This window comes from Ursus americanus, chromosome 7 (assembly GCF_024610735.1).
Source record: "Ursus americanus isolate L20-20 chromosome 7, mUrsAme1.1.p, whole genome shotgun sequence".
Lineage (NCBI taxonomy): Eukaryota > Metazoa > Chordata > Mammalia > Carnivora > Ursidae > Ursus > Ursus americanus.
In genome coordinates, this window is record NC_142133.1 from 29,710,206 (window position 1) to 29,730,913 (window position 20,708).

General features: G+C 33.1%; 1 protein-coding gene across 9 annotated transcripts in view; it reads left to right on the forward strand.

Annotated features, from left to right (window-relative positions):
* Positions 1 to 20,708, forward strand: part of EHBP1 (EH domain binding protein 1) — a 336,619-nt gene that overhangs the window by 307,593 nt on the left and 8,318 nt on the right. For all 9 annotated transcript variants that reach the window (XM_045788076.2, XM_045788073.2, XM_045788075.2 and 6 more), the window contains one exon: positions 20,039 to 20,138. In XM_045788076.2, the coding sequence (XP_045644032.1) occupies positions 20,039 to 20,138 (100 nt within the window). The remainder of the gene's footprint in view (positions 1 to 20,038; positions 20,139 to 20,708) is intronic.

Sequence of the window (20,708 nt, forward strand, 5' to 3'; positions counted from 1 at the left end):
ATTATCCATAATAAAACTATAAATTTTTAAAGACTCCTACAGGAAAATAACACATTTTAATGTAGCAGATTGGCACTGATTTTTGTGATAATCGAATGCATTTCTTACATTCCAGTGGTTTCAGGTTTCTTAAAAATAGATGGCTGTATATTGTTAAAATGTTGTTGGAAGTAATTATGTTAGTATTGTACCATGAGCAGCATTATAGGTTTATTACAGTGTGCTTTAAAATCCTTAGTAAGAGTATTAACCTATATCTTGATTCTCTTCATGTATTTTTCAAATTACATATGTACACAGCCCCTATTTAGCTTAGTAGGGTAATGAAAATTCTAAGACATTTCATTGTACCAGTATGCAAATGTACTTACATAGGAATAAGTCTAGGTTTCCTTAAAGAGGGCAACAGAATTGAAAACTGAGGCCAACAAATAAATGAAAGTTTCTCTAAATCCATTGGATAATAGAGGCAGTGTTAAGGCTAACCATAGTGTTGAACTAAACAGAGGGATTATTCCTGGGTTTTGCATCAGTTGTTTTCTGCCGGGTGGCCTCACTTGTCAAAAAAAAAAAAAGAAAAGAAAAGAAAAAAGTTTAACAGACAAACATTCACATAGGCACATTGAGAAAAGAAGTATGCTTAATTCCATCAAAGCTTTAAAAAAATCAGTCATTAATTTATTCTAACTACAATTGTTGGTCATTTGTGAAAAGCATCTGGCCTTTAAGTCATAGGAACCCAAATAGTACGACGTGAACACTTGTGAAGAAACTTCAAATTTGATATAATGTAAAGAACGCTGTGTTAGTGTGTGTATGTAGCTGTGTCTAACTATACAGCTGCGTTTGTTTATTCGTAATGCTTTAACTCCACTTTGTTTCCTGGATTTTGAAAATGTTATAAGTACAAATGTCATGGGCTTTAAAAATTAGAAAATTGTTCATTGGCACCTTTAAAAATTCCTGCTTTTTTACATCTTTTCGTGGTTCTTTAAAAGAGTGATATTTCAGCAATCTAAACATTATAAGTCAGAAATGGTTTCTAATGAAGTCTAAACTCAAGATAGAAAATATATTTTTAAAATGGCTTCAGGAAGACATACCCTATTTTCCATATGGCTAAGTAATTGTTAAGATATTTGTTTTAAAGCTGGACTTAGACACTCCTGACTGCTCTCTAATTTGATATAGCTAGTCCAAACGATTTTATTCAAGAAACTTTGGTAGGAGAATGCAGTGAAGTAGATAAATAATTTTGCGGCTATACTCCTATTGCAAAGTATAGAACTAATTCAGTCATCATTACTGTAGTAACATCCACTTTTTTTTTAAAGCTTTAAAGCTAGCAGTAGAACAGCTCGATGTTGGGATACATTAAAATATTAAGCTTTAAGTTAGTCAAGTTTCATGTTCTAACAATAAATAGGATCACATCATAACTGCATAATTATACATGGCAATTTCTTCTGGGTTTTGTTGTGGTGGTGGTTTGTTTGTTTTAAGAATGAGCTTTCAAACTGTAAGAGTAGCCTTCAGGGGTGAAAATTAGAGCTTAAATTAGAAATAAAGAAAAGTTGCATCGTTTTAATTACATGTTCTACTATAATATGAATAGTTAATATATAAAAACTATCTCCCCCAAGATGGCATACCACTTAGTCTAGTGGTTTCTTAATGTACAAAGGAAATAAAGGGTGATATAACCAAATACTGTTATGTCAGAGGCTCCCTATAGAAATTATCCATTTCTTACTGTTAAATTACTTTTACCAGATTACTCATGTACTGTATTTCACTCATTACTGCTCTTTAGTTTCTCCTGAAATTTTAATAGTTACAAATTAAGAAAAACTGTAAATACTTCTCATAGATAAGGTTCGATTCTAAGTAAAATAATAACCAGTGATAAAAAGCACTTTTTTCCACAAGAGAAAAAAATAGTAATCATTGAGACATTTATCTCATTTAATGCCATAAATATATTATTGTAATAAGATGACTATATTTTTAAAATGTGTATTGAAAATAAATTAAAATTTTATATGCCATATATGGCATTCATGTATAAACTTTGTTTAGCTCTCATTTCAGAGGCACTGATGTCCAAAGTACTGTTAGGATGCTAGAGATGAGAGGAAAATCACTTAAAACTGCTTGTGAAATATAATGTTTGAAATGGTTCTTTGAGAATGTGCAGATTATGGCTTGCATAGGGACTCCTTCCAGCTCTCTGGGAAATGAGCTGTTGACATTCTTTTGGGTCATCATCCAAGATAGGAGGGCAACCACAAGGATTTAGCAGATAAATTCATCCCCAAAGACCTTTATCCATTTCATTGCAACTTGGAAACATTCATGTTGAATAGTAGCATTAATGTAGCCCATTTAGCTCTTCAAAGTGAGCTTTATGTATTTAAAAAAAAAAAAAAAAAGAAAAGAAAAAGAAGATGACGATGAAGAAAATCAAATGACCAGGGTAATAAGTTATTTAAGTCTTCTAAGAGGTATTCTTTATTTACATAATTCTAAAGCGCAAACCATTTTTCCCTCTATACTGTTTTCAAAAAAAGAATTGAGTTCTGTTATAGAGAGCAGTGAGCTTTTGAATTTTAACTAATGGAATCAGGCCTGCGTTTATGACAAAGAACAGAAAATAAATGTTTTAGTGTTGTGTTCCAAAATGAATGGCAACATTTTTTTTAAAGATTGAAAATTATGTCATTTGGGTTCTGTTTCTGACTCTTTGGACTTTGTGATTTAGGCAAAAGAGACAAGCAAAGCAGTGATAAACGTATTGAGGGTATGCACTAAGATTCACACACATGTCCTTTCTTATAAGTGGTGAAAAAAACTTTTTGACTCAAACTGGAATGATACTATATAGGGCTGAATGTGCAGGAAAGGTTCCCACAATGCATTGTGCAAACCTAGGGCTAACAAATACCCTGCTGCTTTGAAACCCCCCCAAAAGACAAAAGCACAATGAAATAGAAAGCTTACCACCGGTAGCTTTCAAAACGACAAACTAGGCAAACTATACATCTCCACCACTCCAATTTTGTCAGAATGCTAATGAGCTTGCTCTGATCTTTACTCGGCTTCCCGTGTTTTCTACATCTTCAAGGACCACATGGCGCTAGCAAAATAAAGACAACTAAATGAGAATTTCGAATGCTTTTTGTGTTAGGACCTGGTGCTTTTCAGTGGACGCACTCGTTGAATATTCTCAACTTAAAAGAGTACAACAGGGGGTTGGGTATGAACTTTTTAACAGGAGGAAATTTGTACAAAAGTAAATTAGTGAGATGAGGAAAATATGAGAAAAATTTCTGATTAATTTCCACTCCATAATATCAATGACACCTTCAGCCCCACTCATACTCTTCTAACAAGAGATGCTGATAAAAGATGAATGATTCTGTGTTGTTCACAGTGAATGTTTAGTGGTTTTTTAATAGCAGCATTCTACATAAAAGGCACCAGGAAGTACTCCGCATTAGCAGTTGAGATCACTAGTTAATAGGATGATGTCTTTTAGCTTTTGTCACAAGATTATTAGAAAGGATGGGTTTCTGTTCTCATCGTGGCATAGTTGGAGTGCCTGTTGAGTACAAGTGCTAAAATACAGGTTTCTCAGTATTGTTTCACATGTAAAGCAAAAAGCCTTTTAATGCAACACCTTTTTCCTTTTTTACCAGGTGATTTTGTTATTGATCTCTAATCTGCCCCTTTTGCTGTATTGAATGCTTGAAGTGTTCTGCTTTTCACTGTAGCCTTGATGCTAGCTAGCTATTTGTGTCTATAAATTCATTAACATTAAAACAGGATCTATATAAACCATTTGATTCCATGATTTAGAAAATGGCAGATTATGTAGTTTCTGTGGTTTAGGGTATAGATAACAACATAAAGGTAAGATTGCCTGGGTAAATACTGTAAAAATAGGTCCTCTTTGATTAAAAAAAAAAGACAAACCATATTTTTATGAGATATAAATTATATATTTGTAAGGAACATATTTTTAACTAGCTCTAGCTCTTTTCTCTAGCAATCACTGCACACTTACTAGGAGGTGAAGGTACTTAGCTGCATATCTGTAAGGGGAAAATGAAAACCAAAACTGGGCCCATTTTTATATATAAAGATATCTGAACTTAGAGTTAAACTGATTCTGTACAACTAATAAATAGCTAGGAAAGGAAGTTTAATACGGCAACACTTCTCAGGTTTTGTGTGGAGAAAATTCTTGGCCTAATACATATATTTCTGGTATTTCTATGTGCTGTTTTTTAAATTTTCTCTTATCCTGAAAAATTGTATTTTTGTACATTGAACATTGAGCACATGGCTTAAGATCTTCCCTCTTAAGATACTGTAATTTATTCATATTTCTAACATAAGGAAGAGGAAAGCCTACTGTAATAAGACTAACATGGACAACTATAGTTAATAAAGTCAGCAAAAAGTAGAAACCATCTTCTAAATATAGCAACAAAGATGTTTTTCTGTCTGGTTATTCTATATTCTTTATGATTTAGCATGCTATTACTATGCTTCTTACAAGTGTGGATGGGGAGTAGTATTCACATCATAAAATGTCTCCATTTTGTAGAGGTTGTTTTTTAATAGACATAAATATGTCTACTTTCATACAAATTACAATGAGAAAAGAAGCCATGTCACTGAAAAATATGCATTAAACTAAGTGAGATATCTATTTTGGTATGATAGTTACAAAACTACCAGAAAAAGTTAACTGTAGATTTTTCATTAATGACAATTTTTTCTAACTTCTTATGACATACCATGGTAAAATAGAAAGTGAAGTTTTTAGCTTATTAAAGTAGAATGTTTCAGGGGCGTTTGGGTGGCTCAGTTGGTTAAGCAACTGCCTTGGGCTCAGGTCATGATCCTGGAGTCCCAGGATCAAGTTTCCTGTGGTGGGCTCCCTGATCAGTGGGGAGTCTGCTTCTCCTTCTGACCCTCCCCCCTTTCATGCTCTCTCTCTTATTCTTTCTCTCTCAAATAAATAAATAAAATCTTTTTTAAAAATAAAGTAGAATGTTTCCATTTGATCTCCACAGACATAAAATATGATGAAATGGACAAACTAAGATCACATATTGTGTCTGCAAAGCAACTTTTCATAAATACAAACAAACTAAGTAAGGGAATCTTGTCCTATAAAGTAAATAGAATGATCTCTAAGGTTCTGAAGTAGTATAAACTTAGCCTGTAGTTCCCCACTAAAATAATTACTCCTGACAATTCATAGGGCATTGAATCTGTAACATAATAAAGAAGCCAGTGAAAAAGTTCACATTTTATGTCTGAAAATTTTCTACAAAGTGAGTGGTTAGCATAATTTCCAGAGGCATTGAGCCACATCCTGTGATAAATTCTAAGAGTTCATAGAATCCATTCCTTTTTTGAAGTAAAATGGTAACATCTTTTGGTAAATGTGCTGTTACAGGTCTGTTTTGTGTGTCTCTGTGTTTTTAACTGTGTCAAAATTTTAACTTTAGGTCACCTAACTCCAAGAATGCAAAATCATATAAAATCATTTTCTAATTGGAAAAAGTGACATAATCTCATGCAATTATATTCTAATCCAATATTCAAAAAAATTAAAAGCATGAAAGAACATGTGATACAGTTGGTTCTGCCACATCCTTGATTAGGAGAATCATAGGCAGGTGGGAGAACAGTGAGCCAAGGCCCAGCTCTGCAAAGTCTCCATGTGAATCTTCTCTCCTGTGTCCTTGTCCATTACATAGCGAAGCCCATCTGTCTTCCATTGCTGTTAATGTAATTATAGGAGAGGCTTTTCTTCCATACTTAATCCTCGGTATACCTTCATCTGAAAACGTGGCTCAGTCCTTCCAGCAGTGAGTTGGGACCCTGGGAGAATGAGAACCTTTCTAGTGTTTGCTATATTCAGTCCTGTTTACTACCCCAGCTTCATAGTTTTGAGCCTCAGTTTCCACTTTAACAGAATGAGGACACTATGGCTTTAGAAAAATTGGGGGAAAGAACCTAGCTTTCATTCCCATAAACGAAGAAACTCATTTGTTCTTTTATGTCTGGTGATTTTCATTCAACAAATATTTTTGAGCCCTGTTGTGCCTAAGTGTATTATACATTGAGTATAGAAGCTTAACCCTAGCTAGTGAATGTAATTAGTTCAAATTTGGCCACAGTGCATCAAAGTTGATATGGTGTGGCAGCTAAGAAAATTGTGAGAATTAAATTAGGTACCTCAATTCAAGCATTTGCACAGTGCCTTGTACATATATAGTGTTCTATAAATGTCAGCTACTATTATTTATACAATCTCTTTAATATTTAAGTTTGTCAAGGTCACCTTTGAAATAAAAAATACCGAAGGATGAAAAACATTAGTATATTAGAAATGTTACCTATTACCATCAAGCATTAAATATAATAATTTGATATTGTTCTCTTTGCACATATATACATTTTGTTTATTATATTTTACATATATGATGGAATAGGCCTTTGATTATTGAAGATAATTATGAATAGAAATACAGTATAAAGAAAATAGAGTTTGTTTTAAAAGGAAAGTTTACAGGGGTGCTTGGCTGGCTCACTTGGTAGAGCATGTGACTCTTGGTCTCAGGGTTGTAAGTTCAAGTCCACATTGGGTATAAAGATTACTTTAAAAAAATCTTTAAAAAAATAAATAAAAGGAAAGTTTACATTTTAATGTGCTTACAGTGCTTTTGCTATTTACTTTTTTACATCTTCAATTTTTTAAATTGGTAATATTCCTGAATTATTTTGTCCTTAATATTTTCCTTCTGGAGTTACAAGAAAAATTAAAACTACTGTCATACTTTCAGAATATATTTACTCTCTCAATTTGTTCAGCTAATTCACACATCTTTAATATCTTGTTTCTATCTGCATTTCATTATTTGGATTATTTAAAAAAGGAAAATATGTAAATTATATTGAAGTGTAGTAGCACTCAACTGTTGTTGAATCATTCTAGTTCATGCGATAGATATTGGATCATACGATTTCTAGAAAGGAATCTCTCTGATTCAGTATATAGAGAACCTCACAAGGTTCTCATTTCTAACATTTGTTTCTTTTCTCCTTGGCACTCACTGTATGTCCCTGCCTTTTACTATATAGTCTTAAGGTGACTTTTTCATTTGCTGATTCATGTTTGTTCATTTATCCAGAAGAACAAATGTGTATAATTTCTACCAGTGATATTTAGAAAGTATTTTCCACTAGTAGAAATTTGAATTGGAAATATAAAATATAATTTTTGAACCTAAAGAATTATCACATCACCATAATTTTTAATTTGGAACATGTCTATTGCCTAAAGTGAGGTACATCCTTATTCTAGACTGTAATAAAATTTTTTAACACTTAAAAAAGTAGAAATTCCAGGAAAATGTGTTTTTCTCAGCAACTATCTATGAAACAAAATTTAGGCATTTGAACTGATTTGGCAGCAACATGTTTTTCTTCTGAATGTGAAATTAAATTTGTGTAATGTCATGCCAATGCTAAAATAACATCTTATACATGAAATATCACCCTTTCTTTAAAAAAAAGATCTTGGTGACTTATTTGTAAAAGGGCTAAGACAGTGGCTCTCAAACTTTTATCTGCATTTTAAAAACCACCTGAGGAGTTTGTTAAAAATACAGATTCCCAGGACCTGCCTAAAAGATCTGATTCAGTGGATCTGGGGTGGCGCCCATATTCTAGGCAATTTATAATACAGGTGATCCATAGACCACATTTTGAGAAATAAGGGACTAAGATATGTTGAATCCACAGTGTAACAAATGCTAAGGGAAGTACCACAGCGTAAAGATACCAGAGCATAGACTTGAAAACCAGCAAGGTAGCAGCCAGACTCTGGGTGGTCTTAGACAAATTACTTCATCTGTCTGAGCCTCTATTTCCTCAGCCATTAACTTTAAAACAAAGAAAAAAGAAAAAAAGGCTGATAAAACCTATTTCAGAAGGTTACTGAGAGTATAAGATATACCGATACAGATATAGATAAAATTTATATAAGAGTACTTGGCACAGAGCTCTCGGCAGAGGGTTAGTTCCCAGTATAAAAGTAGCTGCTGCCATCAGCTATAGCGTCGCTTCATTATTTATTATTGTTTCTACTTTTACTTTAAAATTTTCCTCAGCTTCTAAGTAATATGCACATCTCTCATTCTATCCCAACTCTTCTCTTCCCTCAACACACATAGACAGACTCTCTGAGTCTCTCTCCCTTCCCCCCACCCAAAAAAATGCTTTAAGAACTGCTTTGGCAATTTGACATAAGACCGGAAAGTTGTTGTTTGTTTATTTGTTTGTTTTGTTTGTTTGTTTGTTTGTTTAACCCCTGGCTTATATAAAAAAAATAACTGTGTGAACATTTTCACAACAAATAAATAGCTAGGAGAAAACCTTAGGAATTTGCTAGTCCCTCAATCTATATGTTTCATTTAATTGATATACTAATTATATGAGTTTCATGAGGCACATACAGAAATAAACAACTTAAGCCTTGTATTTTGAAAAATTTATTTTAGGACATCCATGTAGGAACCAACTTTGCAAATGCATTTTCTCCTCTTCTGTTTGTCCTGACACTATCCCAAGAAGTTTAACCAAGATTTCATAATTTGATTTGACAAAGAATGACATCAGAGATGGCTAAGCATGTGGGAATTGCTTCCTCAGTCCAGAGTCAAAATCAAGGTAGTTTATGGAAAGATGAGAGCTCTGCTTCAACACCTTTCTCTGTGTTTCCCCAAATGGAAGCATTTTTCTTAAAAATACAGATGTTAATGTACAGAGACAACTGGATAGTTGCTTACCCTTACTAGGCCCCTTCATCTCTGGGTTCGGACTGGTGAATTAAATAGCTATGAACTTTCTTTTTATTCTTATAGAGACTTACAAAGTTCTGCTTTCAAATCACTATTTATTTGTTTGTATTGACATTGCCAGCTCTTAGTCTAGTCGGTTGTAAATTATTATATCTTTCTTTTAGCAACTAGATAGGTTTTTAACACTTTCCATAGGCCTCTAGGTGCACTGCATAAGGAAACTAAACATATACAATCATTGCATCTGTTCCCTGTCCCCACATGTTATTTCTAAGCTGGAATGTGAAAGGCATTCATCCACTCAGGGGAGCTATTTCTTCAGAAGTTTACAGGATAAGTTAAGGAAAAAAACATCAAGCTGGTATCTATTTTTAAATATTAAGTTAGGGTTTTTTAAAAAAAATGCTTAATATTACTGATTTGTAATGTGTATTGCTGATCAGTTTTTATGTAAAGGTTTTTTTGTGTGTTTGTTTTAATTGGGTAATTTGGATGAATGTTGTAGGAAGAAAATTAATCAAAATTGTGGGATTATTTTTATAACTGCATAGCCTGAAAGGATAAAGTTTGGTACAAATACATATGTAGCTCTTTTCCTGAGGAAGTACAGTGGACTTTACCATCAAAATAAGAGTATATGAATTAGTTTTCTCTTCTGTTTTTATACTGGTGACATTGAGTGGGAGAGGATATGTAAATTCACAGTACAATGAGTTATGAACTTCCAACTTGTGAGTGTTTTCTGCATTTATTGACTATTTATATATTTTAGCCACCCCAAAACCACCCAACCCCACTCCCCCAATGCCAGCTCACTCTGAATTAATAGCACCACTTGGTGGCCAAAGCTAGGAATTGTGTAAAGTACCAACATTTCTTCCCCACCAGCATGTTCTCCTCAAGAGACACTTCTGATCTGAAACTTGATGGACCTGGTCATAGCTCTATCTGTTGTGCTTTTGAAGGATCTACCTCTGTAAGGAAAGTTAAAAAATAATTTTTAATTTAAAAAATGAGTTTATTATGCATTGCAATGCTTTAAACAATAGCAGTAGTTTTCTATTATGTATAAATCACTTTCCACAGAAATAAATTATTAAAGTAGTCAAATATTTTAATTTCTCATGACAATAAAATTAGGGGTAACTAAAATTTCAAACTTTTAATACCACTTGTTTTAGTTCAAGTGCTTATTTTGAATCTAAGTAAAAGGTTAAGTTATACTGAAAGTTGCAAAATTGTCAATGTTGACTAGGTAGCTATTTTGCTAAATTCTGAATGTATAATATTAACACAAACACTGTGAGGACTAAACAGACTTGGAGTTGACCATGACTTTGGGTAGGTGAAGTGTGTTAGATGTGATTGCTCTAACCCTTTTTAAATAAGTTACAGCTTTGGAGAGAAAGGGAGAGGGCATATAACACAATAGAAGGACATATAGTTAACTGCTGGAGATTGGCCCATAAGACTTATGCAAGAACCTGAGCAGGACTACTGGGATAGCATGATGTTCTTCAGTCTAAGGGGTATCTGAACATTTCTGTCATGATAAAAAGGAGAATTAAACATGTTGGGGATTAAGTTGAGGAAAAATCTGAAAATCATCTTTGGAAATTCCAGAGATTCTGGGAGTTACACGCTAGATTTTTATCTTCTCTGAATTTCTGACTGAAGATACTATTATTAGCAAGGGAACCTTTGGAATAGACTTAACAGAACATGTGTAACCTTGGGAAAGGGAATGTCTCATATTGGGTTTGCATTTGTATTGATCCTTTAAGAAAAGAAAAATGGGCAATAAGTAAGTGGACGGGCTTCCATACTTGAGGGGAATGAAAAACTTAAAATGATGGTAGGATGACTTGTCCAGTGAAATGGATATGTAAAGCCAGAAATTTCTTGCTCAATGTAGCTAACATCTCAAGATTTGCACCAAATTGCCCAATGTGTTTACTTCTGTGGGTAGGCCTTTCTGGTGTTTGCATAGGCAGTCAAAAAAACTGTGAGACTCTGCCAGGAGAAATCACCATTCCTTGCTCCAGCAATAATCCCAGGGATCAGATAGTCAGAGAGGACCCTGAAGCTTAAATAAAGAATGTGGCTCTTTACTGTATGTGTGTGTGTGGAGAGAGAGAGAGTGAGGAGAGAGAGAGAGAATACAGCAATAGCAATATAACAGTAGCAACCATTATTACATTGATTAAATAATGTTACATGCCAGGCACTATTCTGGGTGTTTTACATATATTAACTCACTTAATCTTCACAGAATCCCTGCTGAAGTAGTACTATTATTTCCATTTTTACAAATGAGGAAACCGAAGCATAGGGAGATTAAGTAATTTATCCAAGGTCCTGTAGCTCTTTAAGAGCAGAGTTGGAACTTGAATACATCCTGATAATCCTGTGCTAGGCAAGGGCATTCTTGTTTGGCCATTTTCACTGAAGGATGCTTCAAATGCTCAAATGGAATCGGAGTGGTTTATAGTTGGCCAAGAAGTGAATAGGTCTATCCCTGAAATCATGTTTCTAGAAGACATCATACACTGACCTGTAATTCAAGGATCATAGAATATATGTGCATAGGAAGAAAGGCTGATTCGCCTTGACATCCTCTGATGTAGTGCTCTGAGATCATTAAGTCCCAGTGGCCTACATTGGAAGAGCAAACAAAATCCCCACTACTAATGAATGAACTAAGAAACAGAATAGTTTTTGTTTGTTTGTTTATTGGAGATTTAAAGGTTTGCTTTTTGCTTTGTTTTGTTTTGTTTGTGCCATTTTGCTTATCAGAGCCATTCAGAAGGCTTTGTCAAGGTTGGCCTGAATTCTAAATAAAGGGCCTGTTCTTGTAAGACTGGTTACTCTGTGAGTGTCAGGTGGGGTGGCTGAGAGTGATGGTTTACAAGACAGACTGCTTGGACTTAAGGTCTAGTTCTACCACTAGTTAGCTCTAAGTTATACAGCCTCATTAAATATTTGATGCTATTATCATCATCATAATTATCATTATTATTTCCAGCCTATGAGAAAGTTACTGGTTGTCACTGATCTGATGAAAGAGAGATACTATATGGAGTGGCTTCTGTGAGACATTGTTGTTCCTGGGGGTTCAGGAACAACACTGTGGATACAAGTCTATCATGAATGTCTCTTGTGTGCCATGATGAAGAGAACGGCTCCACTGAGAAGATTAAGCGGCATTGGATGAGTTGATATATTGCTGAAATTCATACTAGTCACCTGGTCTAGTCTAGAAAAACAGCATTTATTGCTTTTTGATTCAAAGTGTTGTGTAATTTTTGAAGCTCTGTGCAGGTTAGAGTGCTGCTGGAGATGGTTCTGCAGTGTCCTGTTTTGATCAGGCTTCTGTGTTTTGAGACTGAATATGGCCACAGGCTAGAAGGGGTTAGGTTAAATTTCTTCTACTGTCCCTCATCGAATAAAGACTTTTAAGAAGTACCTAAGGAAGGATATAGCCCAGTGTATTTGGTTATCTGAACCCAAGCAAAATTAAAGAAGGTATAGAGTGGAAAAGGAAGTTACTGTGCTGGTAGTGCATTGGAGGTTGGGGGTTGAACTCATCCCTTATTGGAAACTGAAGGCATGGGACATAGTGTGGGTATGATTTTTAAAGGACATTTAAACACTTTAATCAACACAAGAGGGGGTTACCTAAAAGAGTAGCTGACTGACTGTAATACAACTTTGGAGAAACTCTTTATTAGAAAGAAGCCTATCTAGAGCATATATACCTGATTTGTCTTTCTATATTTTAAAAATGATACATATTTAATTTTCCACATTCTGAACAGAATCTAATCTCATTCTCACCTGGCATTTAGTAAATCAGCTATTTCATCTGCATTGCCAATTTTATAAGCTGATTTTAAAGATGCTCTGCTTTTAATATCAAAATCTCTTTCTGTAAAAATGATGAAAACTTACTTTCTCAGTGAAGGTTTTTACTATAAAAATATTTAGTTTTTCTTGTTGGGGACTTTGTTTTCTTAAAATTATATCCACTTTTACTTCAAATTGTCATTGTCATTTTTTTCTTTAACTTTTAAATGTGTTCTAGTAGTCCATAATTTTCTATCTTAAAATTTACCTTCTTTAGTTTTTGATATTAAACAATACTCTGTGATCTTTATTTTTAAATCTTCTAACACCCTGCAAATACCTAGCCTCTCATTACCTGGAGCACAGCCACATTGTTGCGCCATCATTACGCCTGTCTTTCGTATGCAGTAGTGACACTGCTGACCCGGTAGAGCATTGACTTTGTTTTTCCAGCTGCAGAAATTAGTCTGTACTGATTCACCTACATTTTTCACCTATCCTGCTTATGACCAAAGACATACTAACGATACTAACTGTATAATTTGTTATGATTAACAAGGATTTAAAATATAATTTGTGTCTGTGGAGTTGTTTAGAAATTGACCCTCACTCTAGTTATTCCTGATTATGTGTTTCTCCACATTGGACCAGGAGCCCCCTTGAGGAGAGAAGCCATCTTGGTCATCTTTGTATCTCCACAGTGCTGCATATACCACCATCACCCTCTTCATTATCATCATCATAACTAGCATTTTTAGTCTCAGGTACTGTGCTAAGAACTGTACATAGATTTTTTTCACTTAATTCCTCTAACAACCATATGAAGTGAGCAATATGATTACCCTTACAGAAACGGAAACTAAGGCTCAGAGAAGTTAATTAGTCTAAGATCAAGGAGCTCCGTCTTTTTTTTTTCTTTTTTTTTTTTAGCCAAACTGGAAGAATGCATTTTGGATGCAGATTCAATGTTCATCCTATTTGCATCATATTCAAGATGATGGTTCTAATCAGCCACAGAAACTATAGACAGTACAATTATATGTTATGCTTAGCCTTACCAGAATTTACAGTCTTATCCACTGAAGTTCCCCAGAATTAATACAAGTAAACACATTCATAAAGGTGGTACTTAATTTACTGGAAGTCTTTATTCTGAAGTTAATATATGAGTCATTTCCATATATTTATGAATATTTCCATAAAATACTTAAATTGTGAATTGGGTTCCCAGACCACCCTATAAAAAAAAAACAACACTTGTGCTCAAATGACCTTTAAAAAAAGGTAGACCTCTATTCTCCCAATGAGAAGATCCCCCCCCCAGAAATCTTGACTTACTTAAGTATATAAAAGGTTAGAAATATCTTTTATAATAATTTAATTTAGCTGCATAAACATACATATTTAAAATCACATCTTAAAACCCATTAATCTAGAAATAATTGCTTCTGTCTACTCCTACTTTTCAAGAAATAATTTTATTCAACTCTTAATGTTTGTCTTTAACATTAATGTCTCTGTCACTTCTGGAGCCCCTCTTTAAGTCATTTCCATGACATGACTGTGAGAAGGCCCTAGGATGGGGGGGTGGGGGAATAGAGAGGAGTTCGCCAGGTGCAGCCCAAACAAAAGGGGCTTCAAGAGAGGGGAGAACTGGCAGGGGAAGCTATCCATCTGTAAGCATGGCTCACAATTCAAGTTTTCCCCTTATTACAGGATGCCTAATTGATTCACAGACAATAGTCTGTTTGGTTCAATGTTGCCTATAAAAGTGACTCACTGTATTTTATGTTATTTTAGAAAATATGTTAAATATACCTTAAAAAAGTAAATACAGTTTTAGAGTTATATTCTGAGCATTTTAACTTTAGTCAAGTGCCTATTTGTAGGTAGTCAAGATAATCATGTATTACTTGAAATGTGGATCATATTAATACCTTTACATGCTCTTAGCACTGAAAAGTTAATAGGTGCAAATCCATCCCATATGTAACTTAACGAAAATACTAAACTGTAAGTAAATATAAAGAATTTTTTCAGTTATAATTTTTCCCATGATAACACCTTCAATGCTTTTAAATTTATTTTTATTTTTTGCTATTTTAAGTTTGTGCCAAGTTTACCTTTGGGAAATCTAACACTGACCTTTGGCAGAAAAAAGGCTACCCAGACTCTATTAAGGAGTTGGTGCAAGAAGACTGCTGTTAATTTCCAACCTTCAGAAATAGCTTCTTTTTATGTATAAGTTTATGGAGGAAGAACTTTGGTGAAGTAGTCTATACCTCTTCCTGTAAGACGTACATGCTAGAAGTCTATCAGAAGTTATCTGTAGAGAAATGTTGCCCTGAATCTTTTTTACCAAATGGGTAAATAAAAGGTATGTTTGAGAGAGTGTGTTAGTTTTTATTTTACTGGAACAAAGGGGACAGGATTTTCCTCAAAGTTTATATTCTTAATACTATAACAAATATATCATGTTAAGCAAATAGCTTTAAGACAATTGCTGCTGAAAACATCAATAAAGATTATGAGATTCTTCATTTATGTTGATTGCTGTTTGAGGATATTCTTGGGGTAGAAACATTTATCAGCTATTTGCTTATATAGTAAAAGTTCTTTTCATAATAAAGCTCTATTTCCTAAGTTTAAAATACTTTCTAAAACCGACGCACTGGAGTGCTGCAGTAATATTGGCTTTAGGAGCTCATGTGTCCATGACTCTGCACAATTACAGTAAATTCATCTTTGTCGTCCATTATACAGATCTACTAGATTTCACTTCCTTTGTTGTTAGAATGTGTTTCTCCAGTACCAGCTAGTTGGACGCCTTTGTGTGTCTCTCTATTGTAATATATTGTGTCTTTCAAAGGTCGTCATATTGGTATTATCATACCATCAGGACAAATTGTAATGGCAACTTTTTTGTTTTTATGTTTGGTTTGGCTTTGTTATGTGTGTCCTTTAAGGGCCATATGTGATCACTAGTCAGCCATCTCCACTATGGGGCTACGGCAAGATTTCAGCATTCTTTAATATTTTCATGGTAGCAAATCTTGAACTTGTTTATATGTACAACAGCAGCCTACATCTTCGCATTTTCATTCTTTCCCACTGAATTAATCTTCTGTTTGGCTAAAATTGTATTGTTCCTTATTTTGTATTTATATAAGAATTCACTGTCTAAAAAATATCTTTCTGAATAGATAATAAGTTTATGGTGAAAGATTAATTAGGAAAGGTAAATTAGTAGAAAAATTTTGAATATATCATTCATAATTTTAGGTTTTTGACGTCACTTTTCTTTTATTCATTTAAAAATTTACATTGAAAATACTGCTTCTGAAAAAATAAATGAAAACTACATACATATTCCTGGGTGAATGAATGAGTTCTTGAAAGAAATTAAATCTTAACTAAATTTAAATCATTTTTTTGGAGGAGATGAAATATAAAAACGGTTGCTATAGTCAACCTGCGTTTATTAAGTATTTATACTGTATGTAGTGCTATGTATTACACTGCTTTCTGTTAAGTGATTTTTGTGAACTGTTTTCATAGGGAGAGTGATTTGAAGTCATATTTACAGTTACTTTTCCTGCCATTATCATTATTCTTGATCATTTAATAATTTTTACAAATCATATCCCAGCTGTGTAGTAATTGGTTAAAAGGAAAAACTGATGTTAAGAGATTGTGATGTCAGAAAAGATGTTACATTCCTAGAGACAAAATAAAAAAACAGAAGTCTTTGAGGGGAAAAAAAGTAGGAAAAATATTGCCAGAGATTATATTAATTAGTCAATACTTAAAATGTTAATGTGATGTTGTTATTTGTAGTATATTTACATGAGGCACTGTGTTTTGAAATACAGTAAACAACCCAGCCATGTTTTTACATTTTAGTAATTGTATAGTTACCTGTAGTATTTTGTCATTTGTTATTTCACAGTGGTCTTCAATTGTATATGTCCTGAATTTTTCAGCTCATGAAACTGAAAAAGAAGATTGAGATTTTTTTTTTTTTAAATATCTGTATTCCACTCTAAGGTGACAAAAATGTAGTTGTAATTACAAATTAAACATAATTTTGAAAGACAAGTAGTTAACCAGGTAAGGTTAAACAAGATAAAATGATTTATGGCCATTTTATAAAATAATGACAGTCTTCATTTTAAGCTACAGTGTAAAGTGCTTTATTCTGAGATTATGTATTGTGGCAGAAGCTAAAACTGCCTTTTTTCTAACAGTGCCAGAATACAACCTCTTTTTCTTTTTGCACTAACAAGACTGCTTTACCACCACAGCCCACTCTAAGTAATTAAATCAATCCTTTGTACTTACCGTATTCTCCTCTAGTGACGGTACTAGATCTGATTATATGCTTCATGCATATTCAAAGTACCGCACTGACAGCTCTTTAATGAGCTCTTACTTAATCAGTATGAACAATGTTCATCTTGTTCTTTTTTTCCTCATGCATTAGAGCTAGGAACAGTTGGGAAAAATGAAACATCCAGCATTCATTTGAAAAATATATTGTACTTTGAAAAGTGTCTAAGCTGAGGAAGTTGCATTCTGCCCTTTAAAAGTCTGATGGACAAATTGGATTACTAGTATTGGATTAAATAACAAATGGTTAGAGGAGAAATGAGAAAAGCTCACTGTGATCACAGGCTTTAATATTTTTTGTTACTTATAAAGCTAAAGGGGTCTTTAACCAGTTATTAAAGTCAGGATTAATTTGTAATGGTTCAACTTACTGGCTTTTAAAAGCTTTTTAAATTTAAAAAATTTTAAATCCCGAAAAACAATAGTGTAATGATGTATTAGAAGAAAATTTAATTTTTTTATTACTAGGCTAAGTATAGATTTCCATCATTGTATACTATCTCAGATAAGGAGTTAGTGATACAGAATTGATTTAACCTCAAATATGTTTTTTCAGTTAATTTATATAATCTGTGTAGCAGAGTGTAATGTGTCTTTAAATATTTGTTATTGTTAGGCTTATTTCCTTTTGAAACATGAGACTCTTGTATTATTAGTCATTTCCTAACAATTAGGGGAGGGGGATCTTTTATTCTTACCTAGAAATCGTAGGCATGAGTTAAACTGAAAATAACACAGTACCATATCAATATTGTTATTCTCAAAGAAGCAGTCTTCCATTGAAGAAAATGATGCTAATTTAAGAGTAGGCTAGTTGCTTCTAGTATTGCTGAAAGCCTCAATTACAGGTTAAGTTAAACTCAAAATGAAGTTTTAATATGTCTATATTTTTAGCAGCCACTTATGTTATGAACACAAGAACTAAGTCTTTAATCAGAAAATAAAATATCATAAAAACTGCACCTATTAATATTGCACACATGTGTCATTTCACTGATCAAAAAGGCCTTCACCAGGGTACAATTGGCCTTTTTCCAAATTGCAAGCTTTTTCTCAGCTTTTTCTTTCTACTCTTTCTTCTTTTGTTGCTACCCAGGGATTTGTGCGTATCGCAGCCTGTATCACAGCCTGTATCACATGACCAGTGTCAAGACATCACATGGTCCAAAGTGAATACAAAACCAGCTACCCTAAAAGAGAGATTAAAAATACTGTAAAACAATAAAGACTTTTGTTCATACTCCAAAAAGATCTATCCTACGTCTGCTTCATACCATAAAGTTTTAATAGCATTTAATGAAGGCACATATCCTCACTATTCTCCCTAACGATGAACAACAGATTATATATTTTACAGGGATGCTCTGAAGTACATATTTAATCTTTTGCACACAGATCATCAGCTCTTTATATTCTATTTCCATTCTAAAAATTTCTTCAGATTTCTGTTAATGTGGAAATAGTTAAATATATTATGGCACATCCATAATTTATGCAATTATTAAAAAGAATGAGGTATATCTTTGAACAGCATAACAAAAGCAAATCAGAGGGCAATATATAATGTGATCTCACTTATGCTAAAGAAAAGAAACCTGTATGTGTCTATAGATAAGATATATGCATGTGTTTGATACACATAGTAATCTGTGTGGTCTGGAAGGAGATATGCTAAACTGTAGAAGTAGTTACTTCTGGAGAAAAGAGATGGAGAGGGGAATTGGAGAGGGAGGGGTTGGTGAAAGACTTGGCTTTTCACTTTTTTTAGGTATCTATTGTCTGAGTTTTTAAAATGGGCTGGTTGTGTGTTTGAAAGTTAAAGGAAAATATCTGCTTAAAAAGAAAATGAAACTAGAATATTTTATTTTTTATTAGATATTTAAGTTAGCCCTATGCATCTGTACAGAAGTAGGACTGAAGTATTAAATAATGGCCTAGCAAAACAATAAACCAACCATGGGTGAAATTCAGAAAAAAAGAAAGTCAAAGAATTATAAATTTGACTAGGTACGATTTGAATGGAGAGGTGGGAAGAAGGTAAGGAATTAATATTTTTCTTGAGTGTGATTGTGGCCTACTTCTACAGGAACAATAATAAATATATACTATACATTATAACCCTTGATATACTGGCCTTTGGTGGGGAGTGGTATAGATGTTGGAAAGTGAATTTTCAATGTGCAATCAGTAAATCTAAATTTTAGATCTTCTTTCTGCTGAAACGTTTTGTGATTTACTGAACATTATTATTTTCATTATAATGTGTCTTTTCACAGATAGCTATAGGCATATTTTGTAGCCTGGTCATTTATAATATATTTAAAATAATTTGCATGTGTTTGCCATATTAGAGATGATGAGTTCCAGAATGGTATATATAGAACATATATCTTTAGTTTACTTTTGGGAAGGAAAATAAGAAAAAAAGCAAGTTGTTACAAGTGGAAGCTTTCACGAAATCTCTGGACTTCTCTGATCTTCCTGCTAGTTTTATAATTCTCATAATGATTTTTTTATGTTTTTTGGTTTTTTTTAATCATGACTGTATGTCTGTCAGCACCATGAGTTCCTCATTGAAACATAATAACAAATCAGCCTCTGGGGAGGATTTAAAAGTTGGAATGCTTCTTCTTTTTTTTTTTTTTTTTAACTGTACTTAATGTTAGTCTGATCTGTAGATATGTTCAGGGGGACTGAAATATACATGCTAAATAATACCAGCTTTAGAAGATTGGCTTATGAATTTTTAGATGTTAATTTCTTTTTTCAGACCCGGGCTTAAATATTATGTTATTATAAACAGTTTAATTTGTACTATTGGGGTAGCTAAAATATATTTCATGCTGAAAAAAATACTTATGCTAAACTATTATTTGGCTTGTAAAATGTCATATGATAAATAATTTGCTGAATTACAGGAAGGAACACAGAAGAAGAAGAAGCTATGATGCAGGAATGGTTTATGTTGGTTAATAAGAAAAATGCCCTAATAAGGAGAATGAACCAGCTTTCTCTCCTGTAAGTACCATGACTATGCTTGTTTTTCCTACAACACTGATGAATCTTAGGCTTTTTGTCATTGCCTTCTTTGAGGCTTCATATTTATTAGGCTTAATATCTTTCTTTCCTTGGAGATTACAGTATAATTTATATAAAAATAAAAATTAAAAATAGTATATAATCATTTCTCATCTGAACAGTTTTTTAAAATAGTGACAAATACTGAAAAATGTTTATTATATAGAAAGCCAAGGAATATAAAAAAACTTTGTATTTAAGAAATAAAGTACTTGTGCACAAAAAGGAGATTTGGATTATATTAAGGGTTAGAGGACAAAAGAAATAAAATTGAAGTTTATTTAACATCACATTTTAAGTTAAAAATGAAAATAACTCTTAATAAGGACAAAAGTACATTTGTATTCTACAGATGATGTTACCCTAAATTTGAGTAATTCCTCCAGTCATAAAAAGATCACTTTTGTGTACAGTAAAATGGAGACTAGACCAAATGTAAGCATTCTTGGTCTTTAGCATTTAGTTCACTGTAGGACTTAATGCGTGTTTCTTTTTGTTCACTAGCAATAT